At 55.9% G+C, this 18,814-nt stretch overlaps 1 protein-coding gene across 3 annotated transcripts in view; it reads right to left on the bottom strand.

Moving 5' to 3' along the window:
- The window catches only part of CACNA1I (calcium voltage-gated channel subunit alpha1 I), a 133,076-nt gene that overhangs the window by 32,664 nt on the left and 81,598 nt on the right, over nt 1–18,814 (bottom strand). For all 3 annotated transcript variants that reach the window (XM_054470172.2, XM_054470170.2, XM_054470171.2), the window contains 4 exons: nt 15,955–16,270; nt 14,270–14,362; nt 10,289–10,601; nt 7,238–7,671 (listed from right to left, as the gene is read on the bottom strand). In XM_054470172.2, the coding sequence (XP_054326147.1) occupies nt 7,238–7,671; nt 10,289–10,601; nt 14,270–14,362; nt 15,955–16,270 (1,156 nt within the window). The remainder of the gene's footprint in view (nt 1–7,237; nt 7,672–10,288; nt 10,602–14,269; nt 14,363–15,954; nt 16,271–18,814) is intronic.

Genomic DNA, 18,814 nt, shown 5'->3' with positions numbered 1-18,814 from the left:
TGCAAATGGCATTGTTCAAAGAACCCCAGTGTTTAAAGCAGGCCACACTAGAAGCCACGACTGGGGGCAGTGGGGGAAGTTGGAGGGGTCCGGGTTTGGTTTGGACATTAAGTGGCTGTGTGGTCCTGAGAAAGTCGCTTCCCCCCTCCTCTGGAGTTTAGTTTCCTTATCTATAAAACCAGGGGGTCAAGTGAAGGATCTAATTCATCCAAGCCTCTCTCTAAGGCTCCCACGAGGCCCAGCCCCTTCTCTCCCCGCCACGGCTCCCCCGGGACTGCTGAAGTGTCTGGTGTGTGCTCACTGTGGTGCCAGGTCATCCCTGCCTGAATCACAGAGAAGGGAAGCACTGTTGTTGAGACCTGATTTGATGCCCAACACAAGTTAGCCTCTCCGTTTTACAGATGATGAGACTGAGGCTGGGGAAACTGGGAGGGGGAATGACTTGTTCAGAGCCACCCAGCAGGGATGTGACGGCAAAGGCAGGGCACTGAACCAAGCTGGACTCCAAACTGCTCTCCTGTTACACCACACGGGGACTGCAGCCAAATTCATTCATTCATTCATTCATTCATTCATTCATTCCTGCATGGCTGCCACAGATTTGAATGACATGATGTGCTGGGCTCGAGCTACCAGGGTGGGCAATGGTGAGGGAGTCAGGGCACTGTCCCTTCCTTTGAGAAGCTCATGCTCTGGGGCCGAAGCCCAGTAAACCAAGTTAACAAACCAAGCCGGTATGTGCTGATGCCAGGAAAGCGGGGGGTGGCTAGGGGAGTGGTGCTAGTGGGGTCAGGAGGCAGCGACATCTCAGCAGAGAAGCTAAGAGAGAGCCGGCGCCAGGGAGCAGAGAAGGGTGTGCAGGTGGAGGACTCAACTGGCTGGGAGGTGGGAGAGCAGAGGACCAAAAGCAGGAGCCCCCTCCATCAGCAACAGGGAGCCGCAAGGACCTGACTCTGACTCCATGTGGGTTAAAAGGAGGATGGAAAAAAAAATAACAACCCAAGCGCCAGCTTCCAGCCTGATGCCTGGGAAAGCTAATAAAACTGCCAGCTCCTCTCAAGCCCAGATGAAAGGAGAAGGCCCATTTCCATCTGTAATTACATCTGACTCAAGAAGTCATCCCAAAAGAGGAGTGGGACCCTGAGAGGGACCCTCGGTGGGGAGGGCTGAGCCAGGGTCCAGATGCTGCTCAGAGCCAGCAATTTGCCAGCCCAGTAAGCGATGTCCGCAGAGATGAAAGCTGTAGGCGCTGACACTCTGTGATGACGATCAGCTGGCTCCGGCCGCACGCGCCACGCACGCACTCCCACCGGGGATGCGGTGAGCCACTGCCATCCAAAAGGTCACCCCGCGCCTCCTCCTCCCTCACAACAGATGTTTCTCCATTCAGCGCACCTGTTAATCTTTTTCTAATGGACCATCCATCACTCCCGAAAGCATTTCTCTGGGACAGAGACACACAGATGAATATAGACACAGCAAGTGGGAGCCCAAGGAGGAGGGGACATGGAGAGGGAGGGGCGGAGATGGACAGAGACAGACAGACAGACAGACAGACAGATAGAGACAAGGGAGTGAGGGGCAAAGGTGGGGCACGGAGAGACAGAGACATGGAGAGAGGAAAGCAGGGACACGGATGTGAAGAAGGACCAGGACAACGAAGCAGTGACACCATGGGAACCATAGATACGGCCAGAAAGAGACACAAAAAGAGCAGGCAGACAGACAGCAGGACAGACAGACAGATGGCAGAAAGCTCGCTGGAGGTGGCAAAGACCACCCAGTGAAGGCGGAGGTGCTGAAGGACTGAAAACACCAAGTTCAGCCAGAGGCAGGAGGTAGGGGGCAGTAGTGGGAGCCTGCAAGTCCCTGCCCGATGCAGGTTTGGGTGGCACCAGGCTGCCCAGCCTCTACCATTTCTGTAGGGGTAGATAAGGGTGTGCAGAGGTCAGCTGGTCCCCCGGGAAGCCCTCCAGCCCAGCACCATCCCCATCATAATAATGGCAGCTAGCGTTGATTAGGCCCCTCCCATGGGCCGGGTGTGCCGAGCACGCCCCATGCATTATCTCCTCTCAGTCTCAAGCCCTATATTATCACCATTTCACAGACAGGGAGCCTGAGACTCAAAGAGAATCGACTGCCCAGGGTCATGGCCAGGCTGTGTTGAAGTCAGACCTCAAACCTAGGTCTCCTCCCTCGGGCCACATCCCCACCTCCATGGCCCAAGTGCCTTCACCTGCCCCGCTTTTCTGATGAGGCCCCAGTTCAGCACAAATGTGTCATTTGCTTGCACGCCTTTCCGGGCTCCCCATTGCCCTAAGGATAAAACCGGCTCCAAGGTCCTCCTGAATGAACAGCCCTCCTGGCCTCCTGCACTGTCTGCCCTGCCCCTTGTACACATCCTTCTTGAGGACTCAGGGTCCTTTTGGGGGATACCTATGCTCCTGGTCCCTGTCCCTCCGTCTCGCCGATGAACTCCTAGTCATCCTTCAGGATCCGTTCCCAGTGCCATCACCTCCAGGAAGCCTTTCATGACTGCTGTCCATGTTGGTGTCTCTCTCCCTTGGGCCCCTATAGAGCTGGAATGTCAGCCACTAAGCCACCCCATCCTTCACTTCCCAGAGTCACCCCAGACCTGGATTGGCAGTGACTTGACACATCAGGGGCTGCTGAAGGAAGAATAAAGCCAGCTTTGATCCAGCCACTGACTCAGAGGCCTTGAATGCAGTCCCCTGGGAGCTGGGGCCAGTAACTATGCCCTGGCCTGGGGTGAGCCCTACCCAGGAGGCTCCCCGCACCCTGCCCTGCTGCCCATGCACCCCAACCTTCTGTTTTTTGTTCTCCAACTTGGTGGTTAGCCTCCAGCTCCAGGACATGATGAGGCTGCAGGGCAGCCCTGCCCAGCTCAGGAGGAGTCAGGGCCTGCATGGGTGTGTGCAGGAGAGACAGAAGCTGAGACAGACGCTGCTCCTAGGAGCAATGCCTTCCTCCAGTTCAGCTGTCCACAGCTGACCTCAATCTCTGGGAGCCCGGCTCTGTCGCTGCTCACCCTGGCACCTTGGGCAAGCCATCTGCCTCACTGAGCCTCAGTTTCCCCATCTGCCTGGTGGTGATTAGATGCTCCCCCAGCCTGCCCCACAAGACTGCCGGAGGATCACACCAGGAAGAGCTGTGATGCAATGACAGCAGTGATGATGAAAGAATCAGGCCTCCCTGGAGAAGCCTGGCCACCCCAGCTGACCTGTCCCACCTGCCCGTCACACAGCCTGGGCTACCCAGGGGGTGGGAATTTCAGCCCCATTTCACCACTTCATGAGTCACACACAGGCCCCTGCCTGGCCTACACCCTACCTCACCCATCCCCTCCTTCTAGGCCATGCCCTGCAAGAAACAGCATCTGCTGCCATGAGGAACCTGGATGAGCAAGCTGTTCTCTGGGTAATGCCCCCAAGATTTCAGCAGCAGCGGTCATCCTAAAGGCTTGAGCACCTGCAGTCTAACCTGTCATTTAAGCACCCTGTGACCAGGCCCGGGGTCACTCTGCCCCACTTTACAGATGTCACACCCTCACCTCCTACCCCTCAGTGTCACAGAGCTCCCTGCCAGCCAGGATGGGGTATGGGGCAAGGCCCCCCATGCTGCCTCCCCTGCAGGAGAAGGGCTGAGGGAGTTCACCCACCCTCTCCTCCTCTCTTTCTCTCCCTGCACCCCCTTTGGAAGTCCTGGGCCACCTCTCTCTGCAAGCACCACCTCAGACAGGGCTGCTCAAAATAAACATGGGGGTGGATCATTTCCCGCAGAGCAGTGTCTGGGAGCTGAGCGAGTGGAGCAAAAATACCAGCGGGCCCATAGTCAGGCCCTGCGCAGAGCCCGGGCAACCATGGCTGCCACTGGAGCTGCTTTATAAAGGACGTTTCAGAGACTCATCCTCCCCCTCTTACTTTAATTTTTTGAGGCTCCAGACAGAGGATGGTAAACGCACCCAGGGGTGGTGGTGTGAGGCTCAGACAAGACTCTGAAGCAGTGACTCATCAATGAGCACCTACTAAGCGCCAGGTTCTCAATGCAGTCAACCCTCTTAGCCACCGTGTGGGGGGATCCGTGCACCCATTTACAGATGGGGGGTGCCAGGTGAGGAAGCCAAGTGATGTACTCTGGGCCACCCTGCCAGTCAATAGCAGAACCAGGACTGGTTTGTTTGGCTGATTTGGAATTTTTTGTTTGTTTTGACACAGGGTCTTGCTCTGTTGTCCAGGCTGGAATACAGTGGCACAATCACCAATCACTGCAGCCTCAAATTCCTGGGTTCAAGCAAACCTCCCACCTCAGCCTCCCGAGTAGCTGGGACTACAGACATGCACCACCACACTTGGTTAATTTGTTTATTTTTTGCAGAGACGGGGTCCCACTCTGTTGCCCAGGCTGGTCTTGAACTGCTGGGCTCAATTGATCCTCTCGCCACAGCCTCCCAAAGTGCTGGGATTACAGGCATAAGCCACCAAGCCCAGCCAGAACCAGGATTGAAACCCAAACGTTGTGTGATCTATTTGCTCTCTGAGCAGTGGCCTTCCAAGGGTACGAGAGGGGCGGGGTAATAATACCTGCCTTGAGGGTGGCTGGACTCACTGGCACAATGCTGGCACAGGGCCTGGCCTGCAGTAGGTGCTCAGTAAATGGCAGCCTGTCCCTGTGAGGGAAAGACATCTGCTTAGTAGATGAGGAAATCAGGTGGGCCCTGTGACCAGGCAGGAGACGCACTGTGGGAACAGCCTCTCTCATCTCTCAGCCTGGTGAGGAAGCCACGTGAAGCCTGCTGCTCCCAGAAGAGGCTCCACCTGGCTGGGCGCGGTGCTCATGCCTGTAATCCCAGCACTTTGGGAGGCTGAGACAGGCAGATCACCTGAGGTCAGGAGTTCAAGACCAGCCTGGCCAACATGGCGAAACCCCGTCTCTACTAAAAATTAGCGGGAGTGGTGGCACACGCCTGGAGAATTGCTTGAACCTGGGAGGCGGAGGTTGCAGTGAGCCCAGATCACACCAATGCACTCCAGCCTGGACGACAGAGTGAGACTCCATCTCAAAAAAAAAAAAAAAAAAAAAAAAAGCCTCCACCAGATTCGAGGTTGGAAAGCTTGCTCAGACAGATGTGACAGAACGAGGGAGAGGCAGATCCTGAGGAGGCGTGGGCAGGGACCGTGGCCTGGCCTGAGGCTGGACCTGCCCTGGCCATGGTGTTGACGTGGACGGGTTGGGTGAAAAGGCAGGGACCAGCTGTACCCTGGCAAAGAGCCCTCTGCAAACAGCCCTGATGTGTAACATCTGCCAATTTCCATGGTGTAAATACTGCCTCCATGGCCAATTTCAAGCTCCCAACTCTTTTGTCACTGGCTTGCAAAATTCCTGAGTGTTTGGAAATTGGCCCTCACCAGCTGGCTCCAGCAAGCCCCTGGCAAGGACAGTGCCGGGGCTCGAGGGTAGCAGGGCTGTGCAGGCCCCCTCGATGCTGCCCCACTTGGAGACTGGAGTGAGCCCCACGGCACTCATTCCTTGTGGGGCTTTCTGCAGGAATGCTGCCCTCCTGCAGACCTGGGTCAGGCACTGACCAGAGGCTGAACTCTAAGCAAGGGGGTCCTGGGGGCCCTGTCTCACCAGCTTTCTCCCCGCAGAGAGCCCTCCCGCTAGCCCTCCCCAGAGACCTTTTTAATTAAGCCAGAATGGCTGGCAAACGAACAGCTCTGAACAGAGTGTCACGGCAGCCCCGGGAGCCCCATTTAAGTAAATTGAATGGAGCCTGTGCTTGGTGAGCTAACGAAGAGGGAGGTGCATGTGCAGCCCCATGGAGTGCGGCATGCAGGGCCTCCGCAGAAGGAGGGCCGCAGGGAAGCAAAGAGAATGTCGAAATCCCAAGCCCTCCCAGGGCGTCAGTCTTGCTGCAGAAAGAAGTGGGTTCAAACCTGGCCCCAGCTGGTGGCGGGACCTCGGGCCAGTGACCTCCCCCTCGTTGGGCCTCAGGGTCGCCAGCTGCTAGGTGGGAACCTTCACAGAGCTGGGGAGTGGGTTCAGGGAGCCACCCCATCCAGGGGCTGGTGGATGGCAGGAGCCGGAAAATGGTGTTTTTCCAAATGGGGCAGGACCGGACCTGCCACCCAGGCTGTCACCCCCACGTGGGGCCTGTGGACTGAGGCATCCATGCTAACCCCACTGCCCCTCCCTCCCGTGTCCCCACAGAGGCCCTGCTCTCCTCACACACACATCCTCCCCCAGCTCCCATCACCTCCCAGAAGCTGTCGCCTCCCCTATGTACTATCCCCCTGGGGCCCGGCAGCCCTGTGATGGCCCAGGGGCCTGGAGCACACTGTTCAGCTCAGCACCCACTCCTCCGGTCCTCCCTGCTCCCAGCCCACAGGAGGGACATGCAGAGAGGACACACAGGACAACCACGGGGCCACTCGCCCTCAGTGCCATGGGGCTGTATCGGGTAGAGTCACTGGATGGGACAGGACACCCTGGCCTGGTGAAGGGACGTTGTGGCAGAGACAAGGGGCCTTGAGGGTCGTGGAAAGGTCTGGATTTTGTCCTGAGGGCAATGAGGAGCAACAGAAGTTTTGAGGCAGGGAAGAGCCCAACAAGACTGGCCCTCTGGAAAAATCACCCCAGCTGTTTGGGGGCAAATGGACAGAAGGGCCCAGGTGGCCAGGCTTGGTGGCACCTCCCTGTAGTCCCAGCTACTTGGGAGGCTGAAGAGGGCAGATCGCTTGATCACACCACTGCACTCCAGCCTGGGCAGCAGAGCAAGACTCTGACTCTCTTTGTTTTTTAATTTTTTTTTTTTTTTTTTTCCTAAAGAAGAAAACAGAAGGGCTCAGGTGGAGAGGTGAATAGAAGTCAGATTTGCAGGGACTGGCAGGGGATGCGCTGTGGTTGCCTTGGTGTCCAGGCTGAGCAGCTTAGGAGGAAAAGAGCCCCGGAGAGGCCCAGTCCTAGCCAGCTTCACTCGTTCACTCATCATTCATTCAGCAGACACCCGAGCCCTTCCTTCCTCTGAGCTTGGCCCTGGCTGGGCAGTAAGGTCACATGGATGAACTGGACCCAGCTCAGCCCGGCACTTCTAGGGGGACAGACACACAAACCCAGGCAGATGGATGGGGCTGCCCAGGCCTGGGCAGGGTCCTGGGGCCCTCACACCTCCCCCGCGGGCCCGGCCCGGCCCGGCCCGGCCCGGCTGCACTGCACTGGCCTGCTCATGGTGCTCGATGCCCATGCTGACGGTGTTGACCAGGATGGCCATCATGATGCCCCGGTTGAAGTACTTGCTGTCCACGATGCCGCGCAGCTTGGCTCGCGTCTCTCGCCACACATCCCCACACAGCCAGACCGCCCCATCCGCCTGCTCCTCCTCCTCCTCCTCCTCCTCCTCCTTCCCCAGTTCCAAGGAGGCTCCGTCCTCGCTGCTCCGGGCCCCGTCCCCATCCGCCTCGTCCTCACCACCAGCAGAGCTCCCACAGCCCGAGCCCTCCTGGCCCGAGTCGGTGCTGCCCAGGCCCGAGGGCCGCCGGCCGGCCTCATGCTGGCAGCAAGGGCAGCTGGCGGGATCGGAGGCCAGCGTGGCGGGGATGGACTGCACCAGGGTGTGGGGCGCCGCATCCAGAGGGCTATGTTGCAGGCACAGCTCTGAAAAGCAAACAGGAGGGGTGTAGAGTCATTGCCCACACCAGGCCCAATCCACCCTGGGACACATCCCTGAGTGTGCTTGGCTCCCAGGCCCACAGGTCTGCCTGGAACCAGCCGACCCAGCCTGAAAGGGCGGTCGGATGTGCCTGGGGAAGCGGCTGCAGCTCTCTGAGCTTTGTCTGCCCCTGCTGTAGAAGTTGGGGCAGGAATGCCCACCATGCAGGCTGTAGGAGGATTCTCTCCCTTAAGGCACATGATGAGCCCAGCACGGTGCAGGGCGCGCATCCATGCTGACCAGCCGTCCCTCCCGGCCTAGGCCCTGGGTCAGCATAGAACAGACCCAGAGCCCCAGTCGTGCAGCTTGGGAACTAGATGTGATTCTGAAAGAGTCAGGCCAATGTGGGGGCAGCCCCCATCAGAGGAGGCCATGGTGGCCTTGGTGTTCTCAAGTCTCCTGCCTGTACAGCAGGTAGGGAGCGGGGAAGGGGTGAGGTTTTCTTCCCAGGGAGGGGAGGAGGCATGGAGCCCTGAGGCAGGGATAGACCCTCATTCCAGAAGCCCCTGGGACTTCCCTCCACACAAGGGGTGGAGGTAGGGGCAGTGGGCAGCAAGGGCTGCTGGGAAGAGGGAACTTCATCCCTTTGCTGCCCCAGAATCACAGGAGATGCCTGGGCTGGCCCTGGACTGAGTTCTGTGATCTGTGAAACATCTCAAAGAGGTGTCAGAGAGGCCTCCCTCTGCCTGGTTTAATGTCTTCTTTGGGTTTTCCTGTATATTCCTAGAATAAACACATTTTGCTTGTGTAAGCCAAAAAAGTAACATGAAAGGGAAAGAAAAGCATCTCACGCCTGCCCTTCATTTCCACACTTGCCTCCAGATGCCTCCCAAGCCCTGAATAAGCACCCCTGGCTCATTCACACCTCTGGAGCCGGGGCGGGCAGCCAGGAACCCAGGGGTCAGTCCCATCTCACCCCGGAGGACAGGCCCAAAGCCCTTCCCCGCACCGGCTCACTGCTCCCACCTGGACATGGGGCAGCAGCCAACTCTCGTTTTCCAGGGCAGAGGGGAGGCCCAGGGGCAAGGGGGCAAGAGTGCCAGGAGAGGGGGCTGGGAGGCCGCAGGAAGCCCGTTGGAGTGAACACTTCTCCCCCACGTCCTCCAGCTACACCAGTGCCAGCCTTGCCCGGCCCCAGCTCCTGTGTCCGCGTGCCGGGCCTGCCCACGGGCCACCTGGGGCCTCCTCCAAGCCCACGCCTGGATGGCTGGCACCCGAGGACAGGTGGGCGGCAGATCTGAGCGTGCATTCTTCTGCTTGCCTCCCAAGAATCGATTCCCAGACTTTGAGAGCTGGAAGGACGGGGCTTTCCAGAGCAGGGCCTGGGGTGGCTGACTCCCACCGCTGACGGCCATGTGCTGGGGGCCCCTGTCCTCACTTTACAGGCAGCAGACAGGCCTGCAGAGGGTGGCGGCTGCTCAAGCACAGTCCCCATGCCTGCTGACTTCCTTCTCGGCACCAACTGGGAGAAGTGGCATTGGGGCTGGGGGCAGGGCCCACATCCTGTGGCCCTGGCTTGCCTCTTCCCGAGTGATCATTTCCAGGGGAGGCAGGCCCATGCAAAGTCTGGCAATGCCAGCTTCCGAGATGTCTCCCTTCAATTCCCTGACCCTTAGTCTTCCCATCTGAAAAGTGGAGATAATATTACTATCTTCTCCCATCTCAGGACCATTTCCTGGAACAGATGAGACAATCAACAGGGCAGCCCCTTCCAAGCCTAAAAGCATAACCTCGACCAGGCACGGTGGCTCACGCCTGTAATCCCAGCACTTTGGGAGGCCAAGGCGGGAGGATCACGTGAGCCCAGGAGTTTGAGACCAGCCTGGGCAACATAGGGAGCCCCGTCTTTACAAAAAAAAAATTAAAAAATTAGCCGGGCATGGTGGTGCATGCCTGTAGTCCCAGCTACTCCGAAGGCTGAGGCAGGAGGATGGCTTAAGCCTAGGAGTTCGAGGTTGCAGTAAGCTGTGTTTGTGTCACTGCACTCCCTGGGTGACCCTGTCTTAACAGCAACAACAAAAAACAAAAGTGTAACTCTCACAGCCCCACGGCAAGCACAGAGCACAGGATGGCATGAGTCCCCAACATGCCACAGCTTTGAGGGGCAGGCCCACAGCCCCTTTGTGCCAGGAACCCAGGGTCATTGCTTGGGTGTGCTGGAAAGCAGAGGACAATAGCAGGAACCCAGAGAAGGGAGTGATGTGGGCTGCAGTGGGGGAAGAATTTTAGCTTTCCAAGACTGAGGAGAGACACTTGTTCATTCCTCTCAAGTGTGGCTCCCGGGGTAGAGCTGCTATCTCCACACACACACAGGCATCAAATTCCTCCAGGGCAAAGGCTGAGTTCCCCCAGCCCCAGGCCCAGCCCAGCGCAGGCTCTGACAGGTGCCAGGAGAGAGCAGGCAGAGGAGGGGACAGAGTTCCCTGGGGGCTGTGAAAGAAACACTTGAGCATGAAGTGAAGACCTGGAATTCGGAGGCTGCTGGGCCTGCTGGACGTGCTGGAAAGGAGTGACACTTGGCACGCAGTGCCTGAGTGCCGCGTTGGACGCAGGGCCACTTACTGTAGTGCCGGGGCTCCTTGGCGCGGGGCCCAGGTTTGGCGGGGGCCGGGGCCTCTGGGCCCAGGGCCTGGCGCCGGCTCCGCAGGGCCTGGTAGAGGCCCAGGGCACGGCGTTTAGCCTTGCGCAGGATGTGGCAGACATACTGGAAGATCTCCTCATAGCAGTCGCCGGGCTCGGCGTAGCTGGCCACCGTGCTGGAGGACAGGTAGCGCTGCCGCTGCTCCAGCATCAGCCGGTGCTCCCGTTGCTTGGTCTCCGAGAACTGGGTCGCTATGACAACGAGGCACAGGTTGATCATGAAGAAGGAGCCCACCTGTGACCAACGGGAGGAGAGGACAGGGACAGGGACAGGGATGGAGGGGACAGAAGGGTGAGAGAGGCAGAGTCATTGGGTGGGGACAGCAGGGAAACACGGGGAGAGGGAGGCAGAGGGAGATGGGGAGATGGAGATGGAGATGGCGGTACAGAGGCAGAAATGAAGCAAGGAGGAGGGGCAGGGACCAACCGGAGACACAGAGGCCAGAGCAAGAGCAGGTAGAGACAGTGAGGTACACAGATGCGATGACAAAGAGAGTAAGACGGGCTCAGAAAGGACAGACACAAGGAAGGGGAGATGCGGGGGACGAGTGGAGACAGGGAAAGAGAAGGGCAGGGGAGGTGGAGGGGCCCAGAGAGACACAGGCACAGACACAGATGGGGACAGGAAAAGATCGCTGAGGCCTCGCTCCAGGAGAAGGCAACGGCCCAGGCAGCTCCCTGGGCCCGACTGGGATCTGCTTCAAAGCCCAGCTCCCCTCAGACCCCTAGGCCCTAGTCTGGCCTCCATCCGCCTGGGACATCTGCACTGAGCCCAGAAAGGGAGGCCACAGCCCGTCTTGGGCTTCCCAGGCCCTGAGTCCTTGCCCAGCCCTGCCTTCTCTCTGACCAGAATCTGGCCTCAGCTGGGACCTCAGATGAGAAAAGAGAAGCTGCCTCAGGGTTTTCACGTGGCTTTATTTGTGCTTGCATGAAATGAAGGGGGAGAGGCTGCCCCGGTTGGCACTGGGGATCCCATCTACTTGTGGCCCGATGGCTCCAGGAGTGGGGCTCCTCTCCAGTTTCCAGGCTTTCAGGGCGCAGCCCCCTCCCCAGCATTTGCTGAGCCTGGGAGTGAACCTGGCTGCCGGCCAGCCTGAGCAGATAGCTTTCATCCCCCTCGGAGGTGCCCGCCAGGAGGTTCTCCCCGGCTGCAGCCTCATCAACGATGATTGAGGAGCTAGGGTCTGGGAGGGTTGCTGGCCCAGAGGACTCTGGGAAAATCCCCTGCCTCTCGGGTAAGAAGATGACATCCCATCCTTGTCTCAGTCACCTCGTCCACAAGCACTTCCTGGGGAGCCGCCCTACACTAGGCCTGCGTGAGAGTCACAGGAAGAGAGGGCTGGGCCCTGCCCTCTGGGACCACACGCTTGTCAGGCTCCTACCCGCCCCTGCCTCTGCAGCTGCTGCCCTGGACGACTCAGGTGGGCCTCCACTTCCCCATCTATAAAATAGGAGGCTCAAACCTGACGAGCCAAAAACTTTTTTAGTCAGAAGAAAGCCAGGTGTGGTGGCTCATGCCTGTAATCTCAGCACTTTGGGAGGCCGAAGTGGGTGGATCACTTGAAGTCAGGGATCAAGACCAGCCTGGCCAACATCGTGAAATCCGTCTCTACTAAAAATACAAAAATTAGCTGGGCATGGTAGTGCATGACTGTAATCCCAGCTACTCAGGAAGCTGAGGTAGGAGAATCACTTGAACCCGGAAGGCAGAGGTTGCAGTGAGCCAAGATCAGGCCATTGCACTCCAGGCTGGGCAACAAGAGCAAGACTCCGTCTTAAAAAAAAAAAAAAGCCCTGGGCGCCAGGGGCTGCGGCTCACGCCTGTAATCCCGGTGCTTTGGGAAGCCAAGGCAGGAGGATCACTTGAGTCCAGGAGTTTGAGACCAGCCTGGCAAACATAGCAAGACCCTGTCTCAAAAAAAAAATTTAAACATTAGCCAGGCATGGTGGTGCATGCCTATAGTCCCAGCTACTCAGGAAGCTGAGGGGGGACGATCGCTTGAGCCCAGGAGATCAAGGCTGCAGCTAGCTATGATTGCACCACAGCACTCCAGCCTGGGCGACAGAGCCAGACCTTGTCTCTAAAATTAAAAAAAAAAAAAAAGAAAGAAAGAAAATTTAAAGAAGGAGCACTAGGGCCTGGGCTTGAAGGCCAAGGACCCCTCACCTTTCTGGGGTTCAGGGTCCTCACAGGAGGTGACCCTGCAGGTGACATAGCAGTGCATATGTCCTGACTTTGCTCTCTGAACCCTTCCCAGTGTCTGAAAAAAACTCAGCCCTTTCAGCCTCTCACCAGCACTCATCGTCCTCTGACAGGGCCACCTGAGACCCAATAATACCAGCAATAATAGTAGCAGGGCACCTGTACTGAGCACTCACTGTGTGCCAAGGACATGCAGGCTTCAGACTCTGTCTCACCTAACCCTCCTGAGAGCCCAGGAGCAAGGTACTGTCACTGTCCCCCATTTCACAATGAGCTTGGGGAGCATCGTGCTTTACCCCATCTGCACCCTTAGCCACCCTTAACCCCACAGCAAGAGCAGATGGAGCATCCTCCAGCCCCTCCCGGGAACTGGAGACTCCTCTTGCAACCCCAGTGGCTTGTGGCTCCCACACTGCAGGATCCTGGCCAGCTTCAGGGGCTCTGTGAGCCACCCCTGCCCAAGAGGCCCTTTCACTGCTGACCTCCCTGAGTCTTTAAGGCTCAATTCTGGCATCACCTCCTCCAGGAAGCCTCCCACCTCCCCATCCCTCCTCCAGGCTGGATCAGGAGCCTTCTCTGGGCTCCCTTCTATCATGGCGCCTAAGATGCTGTATGGTCACTGACTGCTGTCAGCCCATCTTCCCCACGAGACTGTGAGCTCCTCGAGGACAGGGGGTGGGCCTTACTCACTGCTCTGTTCCTAGCACTCGGCTCAGGGCCTGGTGCAGTGTGGGTTTCCTGAATATTCTGGTGAATGAATATGCAAGGCCATGGATGGCAATGCTGAATAAAATCTGGCCCCTCTCCTTTTACCTGGGGCATCTCCTGTAGGTCCAAGGCCCCAGCCTCCCCAAGAAAGCACTGGAGCTTAGACAACAGCAGGTGTCTCGGGTCACCTGCTGGTCTGTCCTGGGGCCCCAGGTCAAGGTCCTGCCAGCCCAGGATGGAGCACTGCCCTGGAGAGCCAAGTGTGCCCTCTCCCACCACCAGGAAGCCAGAGAACCCAACCTCGCAGCAGCAGGGATTCAGCAGCGACTCCTGGGAGTGAATCACCTTGACATTTTGGGGACTGTGCTGTGCTGAAGCTGCAGTCAGGCATGACGAGGTGGATGAGCTCACTCTGGGGAGACCGTGTGGGGGTGCAGGCAAGAGGAGCTGGCCAGGAAGAGGCGGGTGAGCCCACCTCCATCTCCAGGTTACCCCAACAAGACAGGGCTGCCCAAAAGATGGGAGTCCCTCTGAGAATTCCAGGGACCTCCACCGGGTCACTATCAGGCAATCTCCCTCAAAACCCTGCTCAGTCTCTGAGCATCTTGTCTTCCCCGTCCAGGAAAACAGGAAGGAGCTGCAGCCCTTCTGAAGCTCCCAGTCTGAGGCTGCTCCGTGCGTGGGGTCAGGTCATGCAAAGAATGTAGCCCAGAGATACGAGGCAGAGAAACAGCAGCAGAGCATCGGTGGGGAAGTAAGTGCCCAGACATGAGAAATGACAGCAATCGAAGGTGTTGGAGGCTCCCGACAGCCACCCCTGATGAGCCCCTTCAATTTCCCAGTGGTGCTGAGAAATAGCCCCTCCTGCTCCCTCATACCGGCTGTCCTGGCTCTGAGGGGCTCCCTGTGGACTCCCAAAGACCATCCCTCCTCGGGTCCCCTGGTCCGTGGGTTCTGAGTGCACCTAGGAGCCCAGGCTCCCTGACACTTACTATGATAAGCAGGATGAAGTAGATGAAGTTGTAGAAGGAGTGAGCATCCATCACGTAGTACATGATCTCCACCCAGCCTTCCAGAGTGATCACCTGCAGTGCACAGAGGAGAGAGAGCCGAGAGGCCTGGCCCATCAGAAAGCCTGTAGCCCAGGCAGTGCCCCAGACAGAGGCCCCACTGTGTGCCAGAACACATCACACATGCTGCCTCGAGTCCGTCTCACAGGGGCTAAACACGGCACATCACATTATACAGGTGAGGAAACTGAGGCTCAGTGAGGGGAAGGCACTTGCCCACTGTCACACAGCCAGGAAGGGGTGGAGCCAGGACTTGAACCTTGGTCCCTCCAGTCTACCACACCAGCAGGAGGGCTGGAAAAGCAGGGAGCCTGCCCCCGCTCCAGCTTATCAGCTGGGCCACCCACCCTCTTTGAGTCTCAGCCACTTCTTCTGTATGTGGGGAGCCCACCTGGCAGAGCTGGGGTGCAGCTCGGTGGAGCCTGGGAGTGCACACTGCAATGAGGCTGGTATGACTTTGTCACCCCCCACCCCACCCCAACTCCTTCCCAGACTGGGGGATGGAGCAACCTTGAGAAAGACAAATGCTGGGTCCTTGTTGGCTTCTGGCAAATGCACAGAGTGGGACCCCCTGAGCAGCCACCCACCCTCCTGGGCGGACGGTTCCAAAACACAGCTGTTGCCATCACCTCACACCCTGCAGCTCTGAACAAATGATCCTGATGCTCCCCAGGGCAAAGTGCCCAGGGCAGCGGAGGCAGCGCAGGGCAGCAGAGGCAGAGGAGTTCAGCCCTCCCGCTGCCCCCTCAGGGACTTCTCAGCTCCCCCTCTGTCTGCTCCTGCCCCTTCTTTCTGAGGACAGCAGAAAGGTAACCTCCACCCAGCACTCTCTGTACACAGGGCTGGCTGCCCTGAGCGTGCCACCTGCTTTATTCTTAACAATGACCCAAGGTGAGGGGGGCTGTTATTACCTCATTTTAAAGATGAGAAAACTGAGGCACAGAGAAGCCAAGCAATACTGGCCAAGGTCCACTGCCCTAGTTCTTTCCCTACACACATCCCAGCCCATCCTCTGCAGAGTATAAGCTGACAGTCAGTGGAGTGGGGCCACGCAACAAGCCCTTTGCACACCATGAGGCTAGCGCTGCTTTGTGAATGTGTGTGCATTATGTGCACTGGTTGACAAGGCGAGACACATTTCTTACTGACTCCAGATGAGCTACCTGGCACTCCCTGCACCAGAATTTTGCTCAGGCTGTCCCCACCAGGAATGTCCTCCTACCCCATGATCCTGGCCTTGGTCAGCCAATCCTTCCAACAGAGCTTGAATCCTGCCTCTCCTCTCTGAACAGCCCTCCCTGCTGGGATCCATATGGCCCAAGGCAATCTGGGGCTCTGCAAAGAGCTCAGGCTTTGGGGTCACCCAGAGCTGGGTTAAGAGCCTATTTTTGCCATTTAATAGTCACATCATCTGTGGTCAATTAGCTTGCTTCCTTTGAACCTCGAGTTCTCTGTCTATACAATGGGCATGATAATGCCTATTCTGCCAGCAAGCTGGGCAGGTTTCAGTGAGATGGGGGCTGGCAAATGCCTAGCACAGAGCCCTGCCCACCAGGCAGAGCTGCCCACTCTAGGACCAGGCTGGCCCCAGGCCTGAGTGGCCTCACCTGGAAGATGACAATCCAAGCATAACCGATGTTGTCAAAGTTGATGGCACCCTTGTGGGGGTTGGCACTGCCCGTGCGGCACACATTGTAGTAACGGTTCCAGTTGACACAGAGGCCGCTGGCATTGAGGTCCTGGCGCCCCGCCCCAAAGTCGTAGACGTCGTCCTTGGACAGGCAGCACTCACGGCCCTGCTCCTTGAGCGGGGGGATCTCATGGCAGCCCATTATCCCATTGTCCCCCGACAGGGAGCAGATGAAGGGCATCTCATCGTCCTCCTCCGGCTGGTAGTATGGGGGCAAGGCCACATCCCCTTGTCTGTCCACAGGTGAGGGTGGGTAAAAGAGGGAAAGGGGAGGGGTCACTGTCAGGAGGATCAGGAAGGGAGAAGCCATGCAGCATAGCAGGATGGCCCAAAAAGCCTTGTCACTGCCTCCAGGCCTTGGCACATGCTGTGTCCCTGCCTTGGTCACCCTTCCCCACCTCTGTTATGGCCATGAAAACCCCCACTGGCCCACTGTGGTCCCCTTCTCTGGGGAGCCTCACTGTGCCTTGCACACACCTTCATTATGGCTCCTGGGGGAGATGCCCCCAACTGGACAGACATCTCAGCATCCCCAGGCCACACACACTGTTGGGTTCGCACAAACAGAGCAGGTGGTCAATAAACAAGCACTGGCTTTTACCGATCTAGCAGATGACGGGTAGTTCCTCCATCTGCTCCACCCACTTCCATCTAAGTGATCCTGGGCTGATCACTTCCTCTCTCTAGACTTCGTTTCTTTTTTTTCTTTTTTAGACCGAGTCTCACTCTGTCACCCAGGCTGGAGTGCAGTGGTGAGATCTTGGCTCACTGCAACCTCCACCTCCTGGGTTCAAGCAATTCTCTTGTCTCAGCCTCCTGAGTAGATGAGACTATAGGTGCACGCCACCATACCTAGCTAATTTTTGTATTTTTAGTAGAGATGGGGTTTCACCATATTGGTCAGCCTGTTCTCAAACTCCTGACCTCAGGTGATCCACCCACCTCAGCCTCCCAGAATGCTGGGATTACAGGTGTGAGCCACCAAGCCAGGCTGCCCCTCTCTGGACTTTGATTTCCTCATCTATAAAACAGACAACAATCCCTACTCTGACCATCCAGAAGGGTTAATCTATGCTTCACTGCAATCCTAATCAAAAATCCCAACATTTTGGCCTGTGGAGCCTGCCCAGATGGTTCTAGGATTTATTTGGATGGGAAAATAGTCAAGACAAGTTTTAAAAAGGAGAGAGATAAACAGAAACCAGATCTATAAGAGAGCAAAATACTCTACAACTATGATTGTTAATACAGTGTAGCACTGTGACAGGAACAGAAAGGTTAATGGAATGCCATAGAGCACAAAGACAAACCCATGTACAAAGGAGAACTTAGTATATCACAGAGATGGCTTTTCAGACCTGCAGAGAAAGGAGGGACCCATCAGTAAGTGGTGTTAGGATAGTTGCTATCTATTTGGGAAATAATAGTTAGATCCCAACTTCACACCATACACAAAAATAAACTTTTTGAAGACCTGGTATCCAAAAATAGACATATAAATTATCTCATTTTTAATTGTTATACTGATTGCACACTAAAAATAATATTTGGATATATTAGATTAAGTAAGATATATTATAAAACTAAAAGTAGTAAACTTTCAGTGGATTAAAAAGCATAAATGCAATGACCATCACCACAAAAACGTTATAAGAAAATATGGAATATTTTTTGTTAACTCAGGATAGGTATAACCATTCTGGGTAAGACAAAAAATCCAAGTTTTGTAAAGGAAAAGTTTGACCAGACTGACTACATACTAATGTAAAATTTCACTGAGACAAAATATACAAAGTAAAAAGACAAGCAACAAATTGGGATAAAGCAGACGTAGGCAAACTTTTTGTGTAATGGCCTGTATTAGCAAATATTTTTCTGCAGAGCACATGGCCTCTGTCCCAATAACTCAACTTTGCCATTGTAATCTGCAAACAGTTATAGGAAATAGATAAACAAGTGGGGATAGCTGTTTCAATAAAACTTTATTAACCAAAACAGGCCATAGTTTGCTGTTGCATGGGATGAAGTATTCGCAACATACAAAGGAGATAAAAGGTAACTATCTAAAGCAGGGGTCCCCAAACCCCGGGGCCACACAGCAGGAGGTGAGTGTCCAGCAAGGGAGCATTACTGCCTGAGCTCCACCTTCTGTCAGATCAGTGGTAGCATTAGATTCTCATAGGAGCATGAACCCTATTGTGAACTTCACACTCAAGGGATCTAGGTTGTGCACTCCTTATGAGAATCTATTGCCTGATGATCTGAGGTGGAACAGTTTCATCCCAAAACCATGCCCCGGCTCTGGTCCATGGAAAAATTATCTTCCACGAAACTGGTCCCTGGTGCCAAAAAGGTTGGGGACCGCTGATCTAAAGCATACGAAAATCTCCCATAACTCAATAAGGAAAAGGAAAAATAACCCAGTAGGGGGAAAAAAAAAAGACAAAAGATAAGAACAGAAAAATTCACAGAAGAAATAAAAAATGGCCAATATATAGGAAGAAACACTCACCAATGGAACAAAATAACCAAATGCAAACAAAAAATAATGAGATCATTTTACACCTACCCAAATGGCAAACATTTCATGGTTGGTAATATTCAGCATGGGAAAGAATGAGTGTAAACAGACACTCACATACACTGTTGTGGGAGTATACATTGGTACAACCTTCTTAGAGGGCAATTTGGCACATCCATCAATAATCAAAATGTACACATCCAACCCAAATACATATGGTCACCTGAGTCTCACACAGGCACCCCTGCAATTCAGT

Source organism: Pongo pygmaeus, chromosome 23, assembly GCF_028885625.2.
Source record: "Pongo pygmaeus isolate AG05252 chromosome 23, NHGRI_mPonPyg2-v2.0_pri, whole genome shotgun sequence".
NCBI classification, from domain to species: domain Eukaryota; kingdom Metazoa; phylum Chordata; class Mammalia; order Primates; family Hominidae; genus Pongo; species Pongo pygmaeus.
Note: the sequence above shows the minus strand (reverse complement) of the source record. Positions and strands in the feature narration are given on the sequence as shown.